Here is a 25,513-nt window from a genome sequence, read left to right as displayed (position 1 = left end):
CCTGTAAACCTCTTGGAAAACTTGTCGACCCGGTCACTTTGAGCAACATTCGTACAAATATTCCGTCGATCGGGGCAGAAAGAGCCATTATTCGCGGTACCGATCGACGTTGGAAAAGAGCCGGTTTTTCACGCAGAGCGGCAATAAATTCAAATTCAATTTACCGACGATATTTCGCATCAACCATATACCAGCGCTGTAAAGTCGATTAGGCCGACATTATCGTGAAAACCGGCGAGCAAAAAAAATAACGCAAGTAACCCAACAACCAGCGGGACGATCGGAGCTCACGTAATAACTCGCGTAAATGCTCGCCATTACCTCGGCACATTACGAAACGAGGGGGGGTTTTGCCTCCTCCACTTATGCGTGCCCTCTTCTGCTCATTAAAATGAAATTTATCAATAGCCGGGGGTAATATTGTTGCTGCTGCTGCATATACACGGCCTCGAACGCGCACACCCCCCCTCCCCCCGTATGGGCACGAAACGGTAATAAAAGCCAAATCAGCCGTGACTTCCTCCGCAGCGCGCAAATACCATTACACAATGTGCTCGGTGAACACGTAGAGAGAACCCGGCCGTCATTTTAAGCCCAATCATCATCATCATCATCTTATCATGCGTGATGTAGAAATACATTATTTTCGGCCATCCACTCCCCACGCGTGTCGCCCAGCCCCCCCAGAGAAGGGGAGAAGAGGCGTGGCCTGGTCTTGCAGCTCAGTGCGGCTCGGTCCGCCCCCACCCGACTCCCACCCTAGCGACTCCAAACTGGCACGGAAAAAGAGATTGGCCGCGATGGAGGCCCGGATGGACAGCCTCGGCCAATGACAGGGTAGGCCGGCGGTGTGGTGCCGCCGAGGCCGAGGGTGTGAGGCCCGTGCGGCCGGCAGTCCCTCCGGAGCCTCTGAGCGCGGAAGCTGCGTTTTCTCCGGCTGTGCGCGCTTAAGTTGCACTTGACACGCCACTACCAAACACCCAACTCCTCATCTTTATACGTAAACACACGTGTACTTGGATTTTGGCTATTGGTACCAGGACCGCGGCTGCACTGGGTTTGATCGTAGACAGCTGGTCGCACGATGGATTGATCGGTCATGCGCGAGGAGCACGTGGAGCACGGGGCGTCGGTCGGGGACCACTGCCGATACCGTTTGTGCATCGGCCCTCAGTGTTGACCAGTGCGATCGGCAATCGGTTGGTGGTGGACGTAACAATTGTTTACTGGTTCGGTTTGTGGTGCTCATGTTTTGTGTGAGCGAGTTCGGCCCACCGACGAGTTCCCCGGTCCGTCGGTAGACCACGGACCACCGCATTGTTAATCGGGTCGTACTGTGCCACAGCCGAGATGCCGATCACGCTGTACGAGAGGAAAAAGGAGCTGAGGAAAGCTAGCCGGGAGCACCCGAAGTGGTGTTTCTACCACGACCTGGTCTAGGTGGACGGCAGTTTGGACATCGTTGGTGTGTACGCGTGGACTATCGAGTATAGGGACGAAAGAGAAGTTAAGAGAGAGAGAGAGAGTGAGTGAACCCATGTCTCGTTCCGCGGAGACGAGATGCACGTCGGTCGCGTGGGCCAGCATCGGCAGGACAGGAGGCAACGGACGAGATGCCACGGCACCGGCTAGACGGCCCGTGGAGCCACGCTGCCGTCGCCCGTGTCGGCGCTGACTCGTTGTTGCTCGAAGGTGAGAACAGTTGTGGACCCAGAAGCGGAGGAGGAGAAAATGCCGCGACCGACGCGCGACACCTATGGCGACCAGAAGCCGCCCTACTCGTACATCTCCCTCACGGCCATGGCGATTTGGTCGTCGAGGGACAAGATGCTGCCCCTCGCCGAGATCTACAAGTTCATAGCAGACAGGTTTCCGTACTACAGGAAGGACACCAGGCGCTGGCAGAACTCGCTCAGGCACAACTTGTCCTTCAACGACTGTTTCATAAAGGTGAGTTTTTTCTTTTTTTTTCGAGGTCATAATTGACATCATCTCGCGTTTCTTGACACCCACGTCAGATGTTTTATCAAATAAAGAGCACTTAAACTCCACACATCAATCGGTATACGCGCGTATAGGCTAACGGCAAAGTATTTTTCCAATCGTCCGACAATGGTATGTATCCATAGTTGTTGGGTACGCCTATTACGGGCGTTAATGTTATGGACTTTTAATGTAGTACGAGGGTTAATAATAATACGCCATGTGTGGATTGAACGGCAATGGTTTCCCCGTGTGATTAGCGAGACCGCGGCTGCTAGAACGAGTGACACTAATTGTTGGTTATCCATTGCGCGTGCGCCTATCGGATATTGAATGTAATAACTACGTTTAATCGCCGCTGCGTGTGTGTGTGTGTGTGTGTGTGTGTATCAGTGGTCGCGGGAAACCTCCGCGTGCTTTTCAACTGTAATTTATTGCGGAGCAACTCTGGAAAAACAAAAAAGTATCTATATGGTTATTACGTAACTGTTAATTTCGATGGGATACTCGTGAAAGTCTGGGAACAACACGCAAAATTGGCACCGAAACAGAGGCTTATTAGCAGAGGGGGTTAATAACGTGACGTATTTGATTACCATGTCCTAACTTTCAAAGATCCCAAATAATCATGAAAAGTATAAGCTGATACAACATTTGTTTGATCGCACGCAATACTTATAATATTTCCAACGATCGAAACGATTGCAGATGTCTTGATATTTATCATGATGGAAATTTGGAACTTCAATACCTGTGTTTAATCACAAACCAATCTTGGAAAAAAAAACCATTTCAAAGTCAATAGAAGCCTCTTGATAACTTTGGAATCTTAACCGTACCATTTCAGTTCGTAACGTAACGTGAACAATTTTAATTCGCAGTGACAAAAATTCAATGTCGCGTAATCGTATCAAAAAACACTGAACGAAAATCAAAAGTGTTAATCTAAATGGTTACCACGACAAATATAACGCAATTGGAACGGTAGAACATCCAGTGTCGAAACGTAGTTCCAAGCGCTACATCTATTTCCTTCGACACATTATGTATCGTATATATACACACGGTGGGGTGTAACACCATCGGTGTCGAGGCTGCACGTGTACTCCCACTCGTTACCCTTACTATAAAAAATAAAAATAAAAAACACCGCGCGACGCGACAACGTCGCTTATATAATTATAAGTACAGGCTATACACTTTACACCACACTTCACTCCAACCCTATCGGTCCTACACAACGCACCACCGCTCCATAATGCGAAGTGTATACGTATACACAAAGAGCCACACCGAGTATAGGTGTATACAAGTAGTGCATATCCCCGAGTGTCAGTAGTGTACTTGCGTGTATTATACATATGTATCGAGTGACTTAATTTTTGCCGCCTCTCTTTATCAAGTAGTCGGGGAGCTTGAATTATTCACACACAGCCATATGTAAGGGTGGAAGAGCCGGGCTATAAGTATACGCGCTATTTGTGCAGTGCATTACAATCATATCACGGACTCTGTGTGTATAATATACCGACCGTGAGTTAGTTTTACTTTTTTGGGTATGCGTACAAATGTATGTGTAAGGTATGATTTATAAAAAAAAAAAGTTACACTTGGGAGCGAAAAATTAATGCCGGTCCTACGAAAATTATCGTAGAAAATTTTTCGAGTTTCATCCCTCTCTCGGTGTGGAAATTTGTTTTAAAAAAGGGAGGGGAGTTTGGCAAGCATATATATACACACCCGTACGGACAAAACTGACCAGCGATGCTTGTGACAAGGTTTCCCTTACCTAAACGCTGTAGCATGTATAAATACACGGGTCGATCAACGCCGGGGTGTGCACGTGAGGCGCGAAAAAGGTGGCACACGTATACCTAAGCCGCAGCTGCAAAGCGTCGGTGACTCCATCGCCTCGGCGTTATTGAACCATCACTGCCTACTTTAAAACACCACTTTGTTGCACATGCATGATTCAACCCTATTTATTGTTTTGCTCGTCTTCTATTTTATTTTTTTTCTTTTTCCTACGACTCTCTTCCACCCGGTTTAAGGTCAGTGCCTGTAATTGTACACTCGAGTTGTGCATATTATAATGTTTGTACAACATATAACACAGGGGGCAAACTTTTCTCGAGCTCTGCGTCACTGTAGCAAGGGATCATCCATACGTTTCGTTTGATTTGCATCTACGTGGAATTTGAGGTGAAAAAACGAAAATTTGCAATATATAAATTACACCATAGGGAAGTACATACAAGGCTTTAAACGTACGGATGAGTGAATTGTTTGTTTTAAAAAAAGCTTAAATGTACATAATAGCATCCAATCGTGAAAAATCAATCAATCGAAAGGTAAACAACAGGGGGCTCGTCTCGTATCATTTGACAGCGGGGTATACGGGATGGGCCACGGTCGGATTTTATTTATGCACTGAGCAAACACCATCGGGCTACCATCGGAGAGGTATACCACGGCTGTGCCGAGAAATCTATTATCTCGGCCCTCATTTCTCTTTCTCTCTACTTATCTTATTCTTTCCGCGACGAAAAATGTGTATACGTGTACATGTATATACACCTCTCTCGGAGAGCTACCGTGACTTGCGATACAATCCGAGACACGAAAAGGGCGTGAAGCGGAGACCTACAACCCGGGGTATACAAGGGACATGCGAGTATACACAAATTTTTCTCTCCCTCCCTCCCTCTCTCTCTCTCTTTGCTTCAAAGACGCGATAGGCGACTTGTATATTGTGCACGTGTACGTCAAACACGCGCGGCCACTTACACAAAACAACCGATACACCCTTCTTTTCTTCGACTACTCTATAAGTTTTTTTTTTCTTTGGCTATTCTTAAATTATTTTCGCAATTCATCAAGCCACGCGATGCGCGTATACACGAGAATACGTGTGCGAGATCGCGCGTGGAAAAAGAGAGAGAGAGAGAGAAAAAAAGCCAGTAGTTTTACGACTCGACGCCTGTAAATCAAAAGATAATGTTGTAACATTAATTGTGCACGGGTGTGCGGTGCTGGCTCCGCCGCCGCGGTCTTATCTCAAATTAAATTATCGCGCGCGTAAAAGCATCGAGTGTTGTGTATTGTTGTGTTGAGCGCGAGCTCGGCTCTGGAGGCGAAATGGCGAGTCGAAGTCAGAGGGAAAAAATGAGATTTTGCAATGCAAATATTAGAATTAATAATGACGGGTATTTGTTTTTTCTTCGTCTTCGGATTCAATTAACAATTTAAACAACGATTTGAATAGTGTCGGCCGGAGATGGCGGGTGAGAAAAAATTACAGGCGCGTATATTTGTTTGAAATTTATGAACGATTGTGCAGTATAACGAGCCAAGTCAAACGAGTGTGTTGTACATTTTTTTTCTTCCTTCGTATGTTACCCGTAAAAATTATACCTTTCAAATGCGAATATATGCTTGTTTTTCTCTTATCGTTAAACAGCTGAATTAAATAGAAAATGTTTTATCTTTAATTTATCAAACACACAGTCCATTCAAACAAATACACGTCACGTGTTTTAGCGAAATGAAGTCTATAGCGCGATTTAAATGGTAGCCCTGTATGACTGTGCTCATATATGGATGCAGATGAGGTATCGCAACACTAATTTATTTGACTAACATTGAAATACGAGAAATGGGTGCAACATTACGGGGAATTGTTACCTAAAAGTTTAAATAATACATTCCTAATTACCAGCATCAATTGATTAACTTGAACAGAGTTTAACTAATAATACTTACCAAAAGTGTACTTAAAAATATACGTAGAAATCTAGAGATGATAAAAAAGTTAAACTTGTGATTTCAACTTACGTTCAAAATTTGTAGGAGCCTGGAAGTTGAGCATCGAAATCTATAAAAAAAAAAAAAAAAACAAAGACTTATATTATAATATGTTGGACATAGACAAGTGGGGATACATGAGAAAGATATCGTATAGACTTTCTTAACCAAATACTTAAAATGTCAAAATTTGTTCTCAACTTATTACATAAAAGTATGTTTGAAAAACAGGAATTGACTCGATTGTGACACGAATGTGATTTAATTCAAGTGTGCGTGGCATAATTATTCCTGAAATTTAATGAAAATTTTTTTTAAATCAAAATTTCAGTCCCAGCAGAATCGACACTTCCAACTACACTGAAAGACAATTTTTAACTGTGTCTACACTAACATCGCCGGTTACCATCAATATAATACGTTTACTAAAGTTAATCATAACTGCGTTACTTTGCCTTTCTCACTTATTATTGCTAAAAAGCACCACCCACACAAAAAAAAAAAAAATTTCCTTCACGTGTTACACAAGTGAGGTACATTTCTCACAATCACTCGAAAAAACACACAAACATGGAGCCAGAAAAACGATTCCCAAACCAACTAAAAGAAAAAAAAAAAAAAAAAAAAAAAAGGGAAAAGAACAGTATTGGCACAAAAAGGTGAAAAAAATAAGAGGCAGCGAGCAGAGCTTTTCGAAATCTCGATCCGAGCGCGGGACACGACACGCCATATCTGCCGGGCTAATCTATACACCAACACACGCCAGAGGAGGCCCTCGCTTACGTATTATGTACATATATACATATATATTTCTTACCCAGCCAACAACGTTTATACATGTATATATATATATATGGATTGTATATGCACACGAAGAGCCATCACGTGCCTAATACTATGTGTATACGTTACACCAAGTCTACATGTATATAATATAATACAGGGGGAGAGATGAAAGCGTTTGCGAGCCGTCGCTCTCTTTGCACGCCACCAGCACAATTTGACGTGTACAATGAGTGCACGAACCGGTGCAGAGCTTCATTAGCTCAAGAGAGAGAGAGAGAGAGAGATTGACAGGCGATGGGGATTTTCGCGCGCGAACTAATCGCATGTAGGTATTACAATTTACCCTGTGTGTATACAAACTTTGAGGCATCCAAAAGAGCCCCTGTGTTTTCATTTCCAAACTTCGCTGGTATATAAATATATGCATCGCGAGGTTGGACCCGCTACATCGCTATTGTACCTATATGTATATTACGGCCGGCCGTGTTGAGTATTTAACTATTCGTTGATTTTTTCCTTTTTTTTTTTTTTAATTATTATTATTAAGTACCCCACATAACGAGACATAAGTCTAAATATGTATAGTATCAAATACAATTAGCCCGAATCAACCTGTAATGACAAAATGAAGCATCTACTTGGGAGAAGGGGCTGACGGTACTTTAGCGTTTCATATGATTCCTGCTTGAAAGTGTTAAAAAATTACATGACAAATACCGAAATTCAAGTACACACATTAGCTTTTTGGCGTTGTTTGTTGATAAATTCCAAATTTTTTTTGTGTCGCAGATCAAGGAATTGGCTAGCACTTTGTTGATATATTTAAATCAACCCTAAAATTGCGATAGCTTTTTTTCCATCAACCTAAACGAGGTTTTCAGGGAAAGATAAAACCGGGGCTCAAAAATAAGTATGCGTGCAAATGTTTCAAATACAGTCCCAAACGTGCAAAGGTATAATTAAAAATAACTAACTCGAGCAGAGAAAAAAAAAAGTAAAGATTTTGCAAAAGTTCGTAAAAAACCTCGAAATCGACCTTCAGCTTCAACCAACGCATATGGGTATACTGTGGGAGCGAAATTATCGCAATCAAAAAAATACTCGTCATTGTATGTACGCTTCCTTAAACTTCGGCACTTCAATGACATGTATACATACACCTTTACCATCGCTTCAAAACGGCCCGGCTATTACGATGGCCAACAGCATGTACAACATACATGGCAAAGCAGAGCGCAACAATACACTTCAACCCTCTTTATATTATACCCAACAACACTCGTGTCCATACATATACGCGTATGCAAAAATTTCGCAACAACATTTGTTGTCTGTACACTTGTGTATGGATGTACAAACAGACACATGTAAGTGCAAGGTGTTTAAAGTCGGCTCTCTTTCATTTCACTTCGGAACGACTTCTGAACTCCACCCATACGAGCACACTCGTGCCGCGTTATAGGTGCACGTATACACATAAGCACAAAAGAGACGATATACGCGCGTGTGTGTGTGTGTGTGTGCATTCGTGTCGGCGTCGGCACGCAAAGTATGATTACGCCGGGGCAGGACTGCCGTGCATGCACGGTATAGCCAGGAGCGACGTTGCAGCGCGGATGCATATAAGCCATCTGTTTCGCACCTGCACTCCACGACTGCACACAGCCGCTTCTATGTATACGTGTCGATCGTTTCTCTCTCTCTTTCGATCTCTCGCCGCGTAAAATTTCATTGGCACGAGCGACCAGCCAATTATATAATATCATATAAGTATAATATCGTATCCTCTCTCTCTCTCTCTCTCTCTCCTTTTATATACATACTGTAATATGTTCTCTCTCACTTGGACATATGCATATATATAGCGACGCTGTTGCTGCAGTTTTCATTTGCATAAATCGCGCGTTAATAGTTGAATGAGGGTCGTCTAGGGAGAGGCGCGTGGGAATGTTTCGAAAGAAGAAACCAAAAAGTTGGGGGTTTGCCCCACCATAAGTGCACAATATGACGTGTGGGACGATGTTATTCAAGTGATTTATGTATATATACCGTGCATGTGTGTTGTTGCGGATTTATTTTTTCCATTCATTGTGATTAATGTGAGATAAAAATTGCTTCGTTGTGTAAACATTTTACCAGTGCTGGTAAACAACTTTGGTAAACTTTGAAATTCGAGAATCGAGATACGAGATAATTTAATCTTTACGGTAATTATCGCATGTGATTTCTTATCATGTACCTGTACCAACATAATGCCAATGTGACGAAAATATCGCTACAAGATTCATTTACTTGGATCCCCACTTTTTGGATGTGTGTGAAAAGCATCAGCTGTTTTGAAAAATAAATTGTTCCTCACACTCCGTGGTATCGGCACTGCATGTCCCATCACTTCTGACGATCCGACACCTGCTTTTTGCCCAAAAAATCGAGATATTTCTTCCTCGCTCCCGGGCGTCGGAACTACTTAAAAAAAACCACATGCTTTTTGACTTTTTTCTTGAACCAACCGACACTTTTTTTTTCTAATGAGAGAACAACAAAAAATTTATCAAAATACTTTCACTCGAACCCATAAATGCTGGGCACGAAAATTTTCCACACAACCCTCGGCGAAAGTCTGTCTACTCGACTCCCGTCAAGTGACTAAATATGGAAATTTCAGAGGCGCTATACTTTACCCTGATTCGCACGAACGTGCCATGGCAAAACAAGTACGACTCCTCAAAGTCTGTCTATACTCGGCTCTCATGTTTGCATTAATAATATCTTTCTCCGTAACTTCTGATGAGTTTCTTATGCACACACACATAAGTCGGCATGGTGGCGTTGAATTGAATTTTTCATATATCACGCAGCACGCCGCCACGCGATACATTGTTCGTGTATACGTGTAATTGTTGCGAAAACATTATTTAAGTACACAAGGTAATTTTCCGGCAACGGGGTTTAGTTGGGAATTATACGATGTCTTGTGTATAGAGGAAAAAAGAAAAAAGAAACAGAAAAACAGAAAAAAAAGAAAAAAATGAAATCTAAAATGCATGAATTACAATCGGTAGCGCGCGCGTATACGTATACGTGTGTATTCACATTGAATAATTTGCCGAGTTAAGTATACACCGGCTTGGTTAATTATTTCAAACGAATCTCTTGAAATATTATCTTGATGTTGCGAAATCGGCTATACATACGTATACACCCTGATGCAGTTTTCTTGGATAATATTCTCTCAAAGTTTTCTTTAAAATAAATATTATGAAAATCGGCGGCCGGATAATTTGAGGATATTTATCTCGCAATTAATTAAACCACGCGTTTTTTAATGAATAATACATTAAATTTTTATTTATATATATTTTTTTTATGTGAAATGATTACAAGCATTGTGCCCGTGTATACCTTTGAAATTATGAAATTCACCACATCTTTGCGAAGCAAAAATGCCACACACACAAACACATGCTTACACTGTGTACACATACACCTTTAGAAGTTAGTCTGTGATTTGCGTTGCCGTGCGCCTCGCTAATTAAATTAAAAAGAAATTAATTAAACCTCACGCACACGCATATACATAAGAGGCACAACGCGCGCCCCAAAAGCTGTACAATATGTTGTTTTATATTATAATAATGATGCGCGATAATTTAACTTTAGATAAGAGAGCCGAGGTGTGCATAATTATTAACATTACAGTGTATAGGTATTATCTTTGAGATTTACAACGACGATGGGGGTCGAGGCAATCGTCTGGTGTGTGCATAAGAATGTAACACTTTGGCACGCGCATTTGCAAAATCGCGGCTCTACATTGCTGAAAAGCACGAAACCCTGTGTTGTTGGGTGTACACTTGTAATGTGCATATAAGCTTTACGCCACGTCTACAGCTATACTTGCGCGATGAAAAAAAAAAAAAAAAAAAAAACTTTCCTAACGTAGGTAGGCGAAAGACTCTATACGTCATATTGTGTGGATGTTGAACGATGTATTAAATGTCATTTGGAGGAATCTCTACAATAGCCATTTTTCACTAGCTTTTATAAAATACCATCCCAACTCTGTTATGATCAAAAAAGTGCTCAAATGTTTTTTCCAACAAAAGGTTTTTTTTTCAATCATTTTAAAAGTAAACCAGAAATTTAGCGCCTACCTATAGAGATTGAATAGAAACGTACCCGTGAAAACAAGAAATTTTAATTGACAAACGAGCAACATGAATATTTAAAAAAAGCACACGACACTACTCCTGCGAAGGACACAGAGAACGTCGACATACAAATGCGTGAACTGTCGCAAACTTTTGTGTCCCGATAAATAAAAAAAGAAACTAGTTAACTTTGACGCATATAGATACAATATACACGCAACACTGTTGCTTACAAGAGACGGGGGGTATCCTTCATTGTACCCGTGACGTGTGTGGTGTATAATTGTTATCTCGACCGATCGTATATCTGCGGAAGCGTGTGTACGTATAGGATGTACGTGCACGTATGTACGAGACTTTGCGGCCACTGTCAACGGCAATCAGGAGCCAATGGCGCGCGTGCGATAATTACATCCTATTCAGCCAATGGTTTGTCCATCTGCCCGTGTATTTTACTTATTAATCTACGTATATGTATATCGTTACCCCCCGCGATGTTGAATACTTTTTTTTTCATCACCTCGCGTTATTGGATTACCAGGTGGGTGGCTCGAAGAATTTTTACAACAGCCAGGACTTAGTGTAAGGGTTTACGGTATCGAGTCAGCTCGAGTTTTTGCGCTCACTATCGGTAATCTAACGGACAATTAAAAGCTTTATTGGTTTTGCCCTCCATGCTCGACTTGTTCACATGTAATTCCTTGTAACGCTTGTTTAGTCTCGACCGCTGTTGTCCAAGGATAACCTTTTTTTTTTTTTATTGATTGTCAGTAAAACTGTATCATCAATTTTCTTACATTATTCCGAAAAAAAAAAGATAGTTACTGAGTATAGATCTCCAACGCGGAACTTGATGTTAAAAAAACCCAACTGGTGTGCACCTTTTACGTAATAGGGGGAAAAAAGGGGGCGCGAATTTTTTTGGATAAAGAGAAAAGGAGAAGTATAATTCACCGCGTGTACACGTTTTCCGCAACTTTTACAACAAAAAGTAAAAGTTACCGCGGTACACCTCATCCATACATCAAACTCTTGAATAAAACACACAAGAGAGTCTATAATACATATATATAACCCGATGAGTTTCGTAACTTTAAATTGTACTCGCTCGTTTACCGACGTATATACACATAACAACGCATGCCTATACACGTGTACTGACACACACACTTGCGCCTTATACCTTTGTAAGTCGAAATAAGGCGGCGTTATACGTGCACGGCAATTAATTTAAACACTTACGCACTCGGTGTCGGTCCGACAGTTAAAAGTATACTCGTATGGTTTGGTTTATATTTTTCGTTTCGTTTTATTGGCCTTTTTGAATTACGATCAAACAATTAGCGCTCGAGCCTTTGCGGAAGCCGTAACTGCATGCGCCCGAGCGCAACGCTATATATTATATTCGGCTCCTTCATGTATACACACTATGGTCGCGTACATGAGATGTTCAACACGAGAGTTGCGGTTTTCGTGGGTTAATACGCACGAGATGCTGTACGACGTAAAAACGAGCCCCCCCCCCTCTCTCTTGTACATATACACGTATACATTTGTTAGGTGGCCGTGATAAAACCATCTGCTCGTATACGGTGTCATATGCGATAAATTTTACGGGAGGTAAAAATCGGTAGTCAGCACGTTAATGGACTATTTTAAATCAGGGTGAAACGTGGCGTTTTTTACATCAAAGACGAGTTGCTCACTTGACTGTGCTTATATTCGGTGGAAATATAACGAGCGTCGATTCAGGAGGTATATTATATCGCCGAGTGTAACTTTCTATTTTATGTAATATGTGGTGCTACGGGCTGGAGATTGTAGCAGATTTTTCAACGAGGTTTTATACATATCGATGTTTAATTTGCTGCACTGGAAAAAATATAATACAATAATGCCTGCAGTGATGTTTCGTCGTTTGTACATAAGAATAACTTTTTACTGTTTACACCTGTACATCTGGTATGGATATAGGTTTTACCGTGAAAATTGTAAAAATGGTAATAATTGCTGGTCTGAATTGTAAAAAGTCCCTAGATGACAAAACGCTACTAACTTTCAATACTTATGTTTAAGGTACATATTGCACTCGATCAAAATCAAGGAATTTCGTTAAACTTGCAAAAATAGTCAAGTTCAGTTAAACGCTCCTATTTTCTTCTTTTTATCATCAAAGCTAAAATTCTCATGCCCCAGGAAAGGAAAAAAAATTAATATTATTAAAAAAAAATTAACTGCAGTTTACTTTTCACGAGAGAAAAATCGCCATGTTGTCTGTAATACTAATCATTACTGATTTCTCCTGAAAGAGCAAGTAAAAGTTAAGAGATCGCGTTCAACTTCATTCGCGCCGTGTAAGTTTTTACGCTGTTCGTCCTGACGATCTCAGTATACCGTATTAATCGATCCGAGAAATAATAGATAAGTACCGAAAGTTAACGGTATGGAGCGTAACGTGGAGAAGCTCTAATGTATGTTTGACGTATAAATCTTACAAATTGAATAACCATTTCAGCCGTAAAGATTTTCGCAAAATATCCAGCACTGAAGGTGTAGACACTCTAGAGACTATAGTTATCAGTGGTAAACCTATATTATTCTATTAGTGTTAAAAGCACGTGAAAAATTATATGACGGCTAATTCCTCGAAACCTTTCGGTTGACTGATTACAGGTGCCACGGGGTCCGCACAGGCCCGGCAAAGGCGCCTACTGGGCCCTCCACCCGGCCGCCCTGTCGATGTTCGAGAACGGCAGCCTACTACGCCGCCGCAAGCGCTTCAAGCTCCACAAGCCCGACAAAGAGCTCCTCAAGACCGAGCTCCAAGCCCTCGCCTCGGCAATGCCACCCCCGCGATCCAGCGCCGAGCTCCCGTCACCCGTCCTCGATCGCCCCACCTCGACCCCCATGGCCCCGACCACCGGCATCGGGGGCCTCAGCTCCGCCAACCTCCACCGCCTGCGCGAGGACCTCATGCGCTGGGAGATGCAGGAGAGGCGAATGATGCTCGCCGCGGCCGCCGTCGCCAGCCAAGGCGCCCCCACCGCTGCCACCCTCGCCCCGACGACGACCAGCACCGCGGCCACGACGGCGGCCACGCTCGGCTGCCCGAGTTACTACCTCCTGAGCCCCGAGGCCCGCCAGCGCCTCGTCGAGGGCGCCACGGGCGAGCCGGCCCCCTTCGAGACGACGGCCCTCCTCCAGACCGCGGCCTCCTGGACCTTCTCGGCGTTCGGGGGCACGGGCAGCACCGGGGCTACTGGCTACCTCGGGGCGACGGCGGGCCAACCGAGCTACCCGGGCGGTGGGGGCGCGGATCCGTACTACGCGGCCCGCGAGGACTACCCCCTGATGCTCGAGGCCCCGACGATACCGAGCACGGCCATTTCCTCGAGCCAGGCTGGCCTCGGCCTTGGGGGTAAGCACTACCACCACCACCACCCCCACCACCAGATCCACCAGCAGATCGGAAAGAAGGCCAAGAAGCCCTTTACGATCGAGAACATCATAGCACCCGACGATCATCAGCGCCATCACCACCACCACCACCACCACGGGCAGCCGGGCGAGGTGGGCAAAAGGCTCGTGGTGGAGGAGGAGGAGGAGATGGGCAAGAAGATCGTGCTGTCGATGCCGCGGCCGATCTACGCGGCGCCGGGATTTGGGCTGCAGCCGGGGGTCGACGCGGCGCTCCAGAGGCCGAGCTACGGGGCCGCGACTTGAGACTTTTATCGGTGACTAGTTTTATTTCGTTTTTTTTTTTTTTTTTTTTTAATTTAGTGCGCTCTGGACTCTCGATGATGATGTCCGGGGAATCGGAAACGTGATTTTCTTTCTTCTTCTTCTTCTTTTTTTTTTTTTTTTCTTCGTTGGTGTCGATTTCGAGTTACTATAGGTGTATCATCGTTTTTTACCAAAGCGACATGTGTGGAGCGATGCTTTGAGTACGCGTGAATATATAGAGTGTGGAAACGAGAGTTTCGATCGGATGATGACAAGTGGTGTGTTTTTGAGGGACATTGCTAAATAATATAACGGCTCGTTGTACCTCTCGGCGATGCGAGTGAGCCTCTTTTTTTTTGTAGATATTTTTCGTTGTGATCGCGTGTGAGGGACAAAGTGGAAAGATTTTGACGATAAACTTTAAGGATGATATTTGAGCTGCGAAATAATATATATACATATGCGACAAAAGTATAATATTCGAGTATAAATTGTGAAATTATTGAGATAACGTACGCGAATGCGCATAATAATGATAATAATATTGGTCCGTAGTAGATACCGATACATCGTGTTCTCTTGAGATTTTTTTTCGATTGCTTGATGAGCGACTTTTTTTCCTTCAACAAAATGAATTACGAATTTTTAATTTTAAATACATTGTTTCAACTTTGAAAATTCCATACATAATAGATTTATCACTTAACTTGAAACATAACAATTTTGATCAGACAAAGTGTAAAAAATTAAAAATTTTACAAAAATAATACCACTTATTTCTACTCAATAACTGGTACAAAAATTTTGAAATTAAAAACTTTTTTTTGTTTCGGTTAAGTATTTTAATTTAAAATACACAAAAGGATTTTTTTGTTTTTTTTTTTTTCATGTATAAAAAAATGCTCATTATTGTGCACAGCGTACTTCAAATGTTAAAGCTGCAGCACTTTTGGTATTTGTTCTGAAATACGCGCAAAAAGTAAATTATTTTTAAGACCAACAATAAAAACCGCTTCTCAAGCAACTCTAAAATCATTTTTATAAATTAGCGAGACTCGGAGGAATTTAGAGGTATGTATGCCTACCGTGTGCGACAGAACCACACTCTTGTAACAGCTCTCGGACACCATTAGCCGAGATATATACATATACACATACAAAGTGCATACATAAAAAAAAAATATATATATATAAAGGTTTGCTGTGATGAACGTCGTCGATTGGAGGAAACTTGTGAAAGAAGGCCGGCGAAGAGGCGGGCTCTCTCTTTCTCGTGTACGTGCATATACACACACACACACACACATAATATTGTACTCACGACTCGCGCGCGGCTCTTGTTATCGCCGGGCTATCGACACCTTATACGTACGTGCACATATACATACACGTGTATACCTGTACTCGCATATCATGGGAATAATTTCAACCTTTATGCTCAGCCGACGATATACGGGCTGTTTCTCACTTCTCTCGTGCTACACCTGTTTTGTATCTGCATATCCTCGTGATTTTCATACACAAGATACTTAAATCTAGATACAAATGTGAAATTCTGCCTATACCAAAAAATAATTTTTAGTTTTCTATACTATATCATTATTATTATTATTATTATTATTATTATTATTATTATTATTATTGCTCATGCTAATATTAGAGAAGAAATTGATTTGTCGATTTGAAACGGCGAGTCTGTTGTATTGTGTGTATGTGCACGTTCGAAAACAAGTGTATTCTGTCAGAACGTTTTCGAAATTCAAATAGTTCCTCTTGCATCTCATTGGCTAGCAGAATGCTCGTACGTAACTTGCGATTCCAAAGTTTGAAAAAAAACGTTTTAACAGATGTAATTGTTACTAAGTGTACGGTAGTGCGTCAACGTGAAATTATAGCAATGTTCGCCCTTCCTCTTGCCCAAAACGTCTTTTTATCCCAAACTTGACGTGACAAACGGTTACTAACGCTGCCCAAACAAAATTGGAATCTTTCGTAAGTACGAATTGCGTTCAAAGTTTTTTGTGATAAATTAGGCGTTTCATGATTTTTTCAGTATAGCAATATTTAAGGTAATCAATTACACAGAACAAAAAAAATGGAATATTGTACTTGAAGATAAACAGGTGCTAGTTCATCTAAAAATTTGACTTGCAAAATTTAGTGATCTATTATGACGAATAAGTTCAATATTAAACATGAAAATCTAAAAAAAAAAACGTCAAATTTTTTTAGAAAAAAAGAAAACAGAAAAATGGTCGTAGAACTATTTCACAAATATTTAGTTAGGTTTCAACAAACTGCGTCTTCTATTACTGAAAAACTGTTTCTGTAAAGAATAGTGTATGGTATCAATGCGATATAAATTAATACACATTATTTTTTTCAGATTCGTGGTTAACCGTAGTTTTAAACTTTTTTTTGTTCTGTGTTGTCTACATGGTAGCGCTAGTAGTCGTTTATCATGCAAAATGAGTATCCTACATACTCCTCGTCGAGAGGGTGACACGAAGACGATAAACGTTATAATTATATCACATACACGTAAAACCCAAACCGCGATTTTTTTCGTATTTAAATGTTACTAGACTTTCAACTGAACAAATGAAAAAAAAAAAAAAAAAAAAAAAGATCCAAACTAAGTACGAAAAATTGCTGTACTCATTGCGCTGAATACGAGTAGAGAGGTATTTAAAAATATAAAAAACATACGAGTATTTGTAAATGTAGAGAAAACAAAAACACCAGAAACCGATATAAATTATTGTACATATTATTTAGGAAGTATTGACAACGAGAATAAAACAACGATGATGAATCGAATGACGCAGCGTTTATTTTTTCTTCTTACCCATTCGACTACCGTGTTGGCCAAGAGTGTGTGTTTTCTCTCGACCAATTTGTTGTGTTTTTTTTCTCGTTTCAAACACACGAAAAAAAAAAAAATTTTTACATAAAACAGACGACGAATCGTTAATTGAATGTCTACGATATGATACACACTCTCGAGAAGCGAGGAATTTCAACGGCCAAAATACACGGGAATCAGAATTATGAATCTCGTTATGAATGTACTCGAACGTAATATAAACTGCTCGTAAAAAAATAAAGCAGGAACCAATATTTCTCGAGAAACCAGAATATTCATGAAAGCTGGTACGTATAACCTTTTAAAATTCATACAGCTTCCTCGGACGAGAAAAAAAAACCCGCGTTTCCATTACTCACTGGCATTGGTTCGCTTCACGTACACCTATACTTGCCACGATTTCAAACGCAAGAAAATACAGAAGACCAAAAAAAAAAAAAAAAAAGGAACTACAGCCAGCGGCAATCAGAGCGTTTACGAGCGACCGACCTTCGCCTCGCACCAGGTAAGTCGAGGGTAAAAAAAAAAAAAACGTATAACCAGCCACAGTTTCCCCGACGGGATATAATGTAGCACCGGTCCATTGTCTCGTCACGAGAAAGAGGTGCCGAAGCGCACGGCAATAATCATCATGAAGTGGTGAACCGACTCCCGTGTGCACCAGCTCACGTATATATCCGCAAGTCATCATTGGGGCCACCCTCGACGCGACTTTGATTCCACGCCACTCGCGCGTGGACCCCCCCCCTTCCTTTTCTCGTTACACGCCTTTTTCGTCCCACGCGCGCGCGACTCGCATCTCTTTCATTTTTTGCTCTAATTTCATTTTCTCGACACGCATCGCCGGGTAATCGCCGCGCAGGGGGAGCTCCGAGGCGTGTCGGGTGGGCGAGCCGGGAGCTTTTCGAGGTTCGTTAATTAAATTTCCGAGGGAAAGGGATGCGGAAAAAGGATGGACGGTGGAAAAAAAAGCAGCGGATTATTCGGCACTGCAGTGACGGATCGATCGAGACGTTTAATCACGCGCTCGTGCTCTCCTACCTGCCTCGTTTTTGCTCCTATCGCGGCCGAGTAACAGCGGGGATGTTTTTTTTTTTTCTTTTTTTTTTGCGAGCTTCTCTCGTTGATGATTGAAGGCGAGAAGTCGTTTTGGCCGAGCGATTGAGTCCGCACTCCCTGGGACTTTTCGGACGTACCTTTGTGGGGAGCAAATGGGGTATTTCATTGACGAACGGTCGGTGTGTGGGTTACGTTGCAACGTGAAAACAGGATTTACGGGATAAACGTTTTTAAGTGCGAGTTAGAAAAAACTATGTAGATGCGTCTGGCGTTGCGAATATGATTTGTTACCTTTTTTTTCCATTCATGTTTTTGGGTCGGCGATTCGATTTGACTTGAGGATGATAATAAGAAGTGAATAGTCGTGACAAGATTAGTTTCCCAAGGCAATATCGAACTTTACTTACATGACAACATTTTTCGTTAAGGATAATCTTTGGAAAAGAATAAATTTAGAGTATTAAACTTTTTCGACTTTGAGTAAATATGATCGATTGCATAAAACTTTTTCACGTCGTGATATTAAAAAAAAAAAAAATGTTTATAAAGGAGCCGATAAAAGTTTCGAACCTAAGTAAACCCAAGGATATTTTATTATTTGAATGTACAGTTAAGACAAACGAGTTAACGTGACTCTGACGCTAAATAAGTTTGCTTGGTCACGATAATAACTTCAGAACTCAAATATGTATATATTTTTTGCGCGTTTTTCACGCTTCTTGGAGTAGAACATTAATAACATTAAAATTCAATAATACCGTAGAGGAAAAAAATTCCTGTCACCATAAGAAACTATTTTAAAAAATGTGCCTCCCATATTATCCAATATACGCTGAACCACGGCTCAAGCCCCCCCCCCTCCCATCACTGGAATATATATGCATACACGAAGATTTAAATATATCGATGTATATAGTAGCCGCGTGCTTACACATCGTAAAACCATCGCCTGTCCCTGCAATCGATAAATCCTTATGTTTTTCGTGCTGTACGATGTACATATATATAACAGCGACGAATCCTTAAACGCATGTTCCTCGAATTTGTGTGAAGAAGAGGAGAAATCGGCTGAATGAAAACGTCGAATTTTTATTAACTCTCTCTCTCTCTCTCTGTAGACTTGACCAACGCGTTCAAACAAACCGCAGCGCCATAAAAACGGGGATTAACTCGCACGACGGAGCGACCTTTTATTATTATTTTTTTTTTTTTTAGAAAAAAAACCAGAGGATCAAAAAGGAGGGAAAAGGAACGGAGAAGGTACTCCTCCGCCACTGAATGCTCCTCATTATGAATTAACGATCCACGGGCTGCGCGCTTTCAACAATATAACGCGAACTGACGGTAATAGCCTATCCAGCCCCAGCTGATATGGAAACATAAAAAAAAAAAAAAAATCTTTTTTTTTTTCTACATCGAAGCCGGCAAAAAATGTATTCACGACACCTTTGGCTACGGCCTCCCGTGAACGAACGAACATCATCGCATACACTTAACACCAAAGTGTCGACTAATATCGGCCGTTTTGGATTTTTCCCTTCGTTAAAAAAAACTTTCGCCGATATCTTACGCGCAAAGGGCCTTAACGTATTTTAAATGAGCCGGTCGTCGGTGCGATATTAAAGGTTCGATGGGGAACAGCCGGGTAATTGAGGTGGAAGACGAGCGCGCGCGCGTGTGTGTGCGCAGGGACGTATACAGACACATGTACACGTATACGTACAGAAAAGCTGCGGCAGCCGAGCAAATTTTTTCCCTTTAATTGGACGAGACAGTTTATAACGTAGCTTTTTTTGTTGTTGGTAATGACGCACAGTTTACAGATACGTTGCGTGTAAGTATACTTCAAAGATACGGGTGTTTTCAGGACGTATACATATTGTAATATGTACGCGTGTGTATGCACATTTTCGTCGTAATAACAAGTGAATTTATAAAAACGGATTCCGCTAACGTGCCAACGCGAGACTCGCCTTGAAAATCGGCTTGGGTAATAAAACTTACGATTGTTATTTTTTTTTTTTCATTTGGATACAAAAAAGACAAAAAAAAAAAAAACATTCCTACAGCTGTCACGCGTGATAAAAACTTTTTTCCAAATCCACGTCGGATTCGAACGCGGATACAGCTTTGAGCGTGTAATAAAAATGAAAAAAAAAAGAAAAAGAAAAAGAAAGATCTTCAGGGATTACGCGTCGTTTACGAGATTTCCGAGATATTCCCCGGCTATGGAAGATGAAAAAAAAAAAAAAAAAGCATTACTATACGCCGCAACGCTAATACCCAGCAACAATTTGTCTTTGTGCGCGAGAACGTCGCTTATATATATATACATACGTGTGTGTATGTACAGGCTGCAAGGGAGCGTGGGTCAAAGCAAGTCAGAAGCCACTACTGGTTTTTTGAGAATCGGACGGAGGTTCGAGGAACGGGATGAAGAAGAAGAAGAAAAAAAAACCTGGTACAGTATTCGAATCGGATTACGTTCGACGTGTATCATAGGAAAGGAGGCCGCGGTCCATATACGTAAGGGTATACAGATTAGATAGACTCCTTTACACCTGATTTTTGTGTAATCTCCAGCGCTGTTTCGACGGATCCTTCTTTTTTTTTCTCATTTTTTAGTCATTACACAAAATAAATTGCGTTTAAAATTTGGTACGCGCATTACGGCTCTATAATGTGAAATTAATTACGGTAGTCCATAATGCGATCTGTGTACACTATACAGTGAGCGGGTTATATATTTTTTCGATTATATATATACTTTCGAGTTCTCGTCGAACGAGGTAAACGCCAGAGGCCAGAGAAACAAAATCGGTACCATGTGTAACCAACCGATCCCAATGACACACGAATCGCTATCGAGCCTTAAAAGTCCCTCACTGACCCATTGTCGTCAATGTAAAATTTATAACAATCGCCGTCACCTCGTTCTCCCTTTGTGCATCAGAATCACGATCGGCAGTGATTTTCGCCTCGAAACGGCGCGCACATCGGCTCCTCCGTATACACACCACATAGTGCGGGTGGGTATTCATCCTCGGCTAATATTTTCTGGTTCACTTTTGCGGCTTTCGCGAGCGTGCTTGGCTCGAGGAGCGAGGGCGAAGGAATTCCATCCATCAAGCACCTCTGAGCTGCTCTCTCTCTCTCTCTCTCTCGTACACTTGGATCTTGTCCAGTGTGTGTGTGTGTAGCCTCGGGGGTTGGCTCGCAAGAGAAGAAGAAGAGTCGATGGGGGAAGAGAGCCGTCGAGGAAAAAAAAAAAAAACGAAGGCGAGACCGAGCAGAGAGAGAGAGAGAGAGGGGCTCAAGGCGGAATGCCTTTCATCTTCGTCTTCTTCGAGCTGCTGCAGCTTCGCCCCTTCTTCTTACCTGTCCCTACATCTCCGGCAGCAGCCTTATTCCCGTGTATAGTTTGTCCGTGTGGTGTACAGATGGGCAGCATTATAATACACACGAAGCGCGCGTCTCTCTCTTCTTCGCACCTTCCCAGCTTCTTCGTCTCTTTTCCTTGCCGCACGGCTATACCTCTTTAACGCGCCTTAGGTCACTTTTCGGCCTCCATCTACACGTTATTCCCCCCCCCCTTTTTTTTTTCCTTTTCCATTCTCGTTTTAGGTACACACCTAATGCGTTATTTTCTCGAATACATTTTTGGGCTTCTTATAAATACACTATCCGCTTAATGCATCACCTATAACTTGCTGTGATGAATTTTCGAAGAATCTTATCCTTGAAAACTCTCCGCATATCCGCAAACACCAGCTCGAGTCAACTATTTAAATCTTTCTCGTGTGTAAACACATCCATCTTCGTCTTGGTATGATTATTTATTTATTTACCGGTTTTTTTTTTTTTTTTTTGCTACTGCGTTTTTGCACAACGCTTAGGAGCTAGATTTATTTACGATGTCTTTTGTGCAACAAGACCATTGCGCTTGATGGGCGATAATATTATACTTTGATTCCTCGAACCGAGCCTATACAAATAGGCATACGACGACCTTTTTTTATCCTCCTTTTTCGTTTCGAGAATGGGTGATGTATGCCAACAAGGTTTTATGGCACCTCTTTTGGAGATGCGACGGAGGTGCGATTTTATAGCACATACATATATATATACCTGTTCATTGGATAAAAGCTAGCCGGGGCAACCTTTCGTTTCCTTTATACGGTGTAATGAGCTGTAATGTAGGCTCCAGCTGAGAAAGCCAAAAAAAAATGCAACGGAGTAAAATTTTTTAAAAAAGCAATCGACGGCCACTTGGGTTTCATTGGGGTACAGTCGGAATTCAGCTTTGTCTCGTTGATCCAAAGCTTCGTGTAAGACAAATTTTTTTCATCTTACCATCGTACAATAATCATACTAAAGGTTAAAGGTAAAGAGCTACTCGAGTCAATTTTTAATTGATTATTCGGTGCAATGATTATTCATTTCTAATCTTCCATATACAATTTTTATTCTAAACTGAGATGTGTTAATCAACAAGTACAGCATAATCTTCACTAAAAAAAAAAAAACCCAAATTTTAGGTTCCTGATGTCAGTCTCCTTAGCATAAATATACTTGTAAAGGGAGAGAAAAAACGATGTTCCACATGTAAAAACAAAAAGGTCAAGTTGAAACCAATGACCACTCACGGAATGGATTAAATATTTGTCATATCCTAGTACGAAACGTATACTTTTTGAATTTTCAGTTCTCTCCGACTCTTAGTTTTAGACGCTCATCTATAACACGATGATTTCAATTAAACTGCCGTATAACCTGGAGATCGAGGAAAAAAAAAAAAAAAAAAAAAAAAACAGCGAGAACGTACAAGCGTACCTGACACGATTAGCCGCAAACTAGCAGCCTCTAAGTAACTGCTCTTCATGTACGCGGGATGTATATATAGAAAGAGAAGGATGAATAAGAGATGAAAGCAGCATCAGCTGCAGCAGCTCGGATTATCATCATTATGACTTTGTTGTTGTTTTACCCTTTTTTTTTTTTCTTTTACCATCGTAGCAGATAGGCCTTTCGTGCGCGCGTCGGAAATTAATTAGAAGGATTCGCGTATTTGCTTGATGCCTGGGTAATAAGGCAACTTCAGCAGCAGCAGCAGCAGCAACGCAGAAATGAAAGCTTGCATCCTAGTGCGTGTGCGTGTGTGCGCGCTGAGCTCAGCCGAGAGAAAAAAAAAAAAAAAAAAAAAAAAAGAGACGATGATCATTCGAACCGGTTCGCACTAATTTGCAGATAATGGCTCCTTCGCTCCTCTTTCTATCCATCCATCTTTGTGTACATGTATATGTATATACCTGCGGCTATCGCTTGTGTATATTATTCACCGCTTGCCGCTTACCTTATGCGCCGGCTTACGGATAGCGAGTGGTGTGCGGACGCGTTTTTATTTGAAAAACGTTTAATCTAAGTGCGGAGGAATGATCGGATGGGAGAGAAAGAGGTGAGCTGCAGCGGTTTTGTACGCGCTACGCTAAGTAGATGTAAGTTGGGTGTGCGTTTGGTGTGGATGAGCAATGTTTGTTTGGTTTTTTTTTTTTTTTTAATTACTATTTTTCTTCTACAATATGATATAAACAATGCCGTAGAAATTAAATGGCGAAGCGAGTATTTATAGTATTTCCGGAAAATGATCTTGGAAAACTGTACAGGTACCATGAAATGTTTCGTTTCAAGATACTGTCACTTTAAAATTCATAAGTAAGTTTGAAAAAATGTGAGTTTTTAGAATTAATTAAAATGAAAAAGAATTTAAGCCATTTTGAGATCGATGGACCCTATACAATATAATCATGTCACTTTTATTACCTATGGATAGTTAATTAAATTTATAATGAAAAGGCACGAGCTCGTCCAAAAGGTGTGATGCTCATCGCAATCAGTGTAGGATTACACGTGAATGATCTGCTTCCTTGGGCTTTACGGTTAACATTAACACGACTATTTTTAAATATCTTATAGTACGCCTTACTAAAAACCGCATATTAATCGAAATAAAATAAGAAAAAAGCAATTATTCCTCGTAACACAAAGAATGATGCATTGAATATATTAATACGTACAACATATTGTGTATAGAACTTCAATTAATTTCGTGGTATATTAACTGCTGTAAATCCAAAGCCCTGTCTCCTTTGAGAAACTAACCAACGAAACTAATAGCTTTTCATCGTGGCAGTTTCGTTTAAACGGATCTCACGAATATCGCCATTGAAAAGTATATTACAAGATAAAGTACTTTTCTTTGTCAAGTTCATAGTAAAATGTAGACTGGCCTCAATGCGTGTCTCGTTGTGCGCATTCAAACTGGCAGACAACTGAATGACAAGCAAAATAAATGTAAACAAAAATATCATACTGATACTAACGAAAAAAATTATGGTTTACTGCATGATGAACTGCATAGATAAATCTAGAAAAAAGTAAGCAAGAAGACTGATATTGTAAAAAAAAATACATTACTTGAAAACTTCAAGAAGTCTATGAAAGTGATTTTAATTACCTACAAAATTATATGGCATATAAATTGGTTGTCAATTATTTGTCGTGTGTTTTACTCAAATTTTTCCTTTGTGTTACGTTCACACTTGATATAACGATACTTGATTGAATACATGTGACACTTTAATAAAAGGTGATGCTTTGGTAAATAAACTTAGGAATAAATAAAGTACAAAGCAGATGTACAGTGTAAAAAAGGTTTTTAATGAAGTTTGAATACACAAATATAAGGTTCATTAAAAAGTACATTCTTTTTTTTTTATGAACTACGAATCATCAAGTAAATCCGTTAATAATTTGCATTGACTTCTACTAACAACTCCACATCTATCGAGCATGTTTTCTTTATCAATATTAAACATCAAATGTTTTTCACATCATTCTTTTGGTTTACGTATATTCAAAAAGTTGGCCAATTTTAACAATTCAATTGGTTCTTTTTCGATATTCCATGTCTGAGTGTAAATAAAATTTAATATAATATTACTAGACATAAGAGATCACGATCATGTAGGGCTCTGCAAGAGAGACAGGGTCAAAATCTATTCGTCCCTTCGTTCCTACTGCGCCAATTTCCAGGATAAAGCGTGGTATGTCTAGTACAGTAAAACTCACTAACTTTGTAGAA

The 25,513-nt window shown here is 41.0% G+C and overlaps 1 protein-coding gene across 1 annotated transcript; it reads left to right on the top strand.

Moving 5' to 3' along the window:
- Nucleotides 1-1,731: 1,731 nt before the first annotated feature.
- LOC106636528 (uncharacterized) lies at nt 1,732-14,447 on the top strand. The gene is made up of 2 exons (XM_014348924.2): nt 1,732-1,950; nt 13,398-14,447. Exons 1-2 carry the CDS (start codon nt 1,732-1,734, stop codon nt 14,445-14,447), a joined length of 1,269 nt encoding a protein of 422 aa, XP_014204410.2.
- Nucleotides 14,448-25,513: the final 11,066 nt, after the last annotated feature.

This window comes from Copidosoma floridanum, unplaced genomic scaffold, assembly GCF_036245765.1.
Source record: "Copidosoma floridanum isolate Cflo_tuat_1 unplaced genomic scaffold, Cflo_Japanese_pri ptg000019l, whole genome shotgun sequence".
Taxonomy (NCBI): domain Eukaryota; kingdom Metazoa; phylum Arthropoda; class Insecta; order Hymenoptera; family Encyrtidae; genus Copidosoma; species Copidosoma floridanum.
The sequence above is the reverse complement of the archived record's forward strand: the minus strand, read 5'-3'. Positions and strand labels throughout refer to the sequence as shown.

Coding starts and splice junctions, on each gene's coding strand:
- LOC106636528 (XM_014348924.2), top strand. CDS start 1,732: ATGCCGCGACCGACGCGCGACACCTATGGCGACCAGAAGCCGCCCTAC. Junction 1,951..13,397: donor TCAACGACTGTTTCATAAAG/GTGAGTTTTTTC, acceptor GACTGATTACAG/GTGCCACGGGGTCCGCACAG.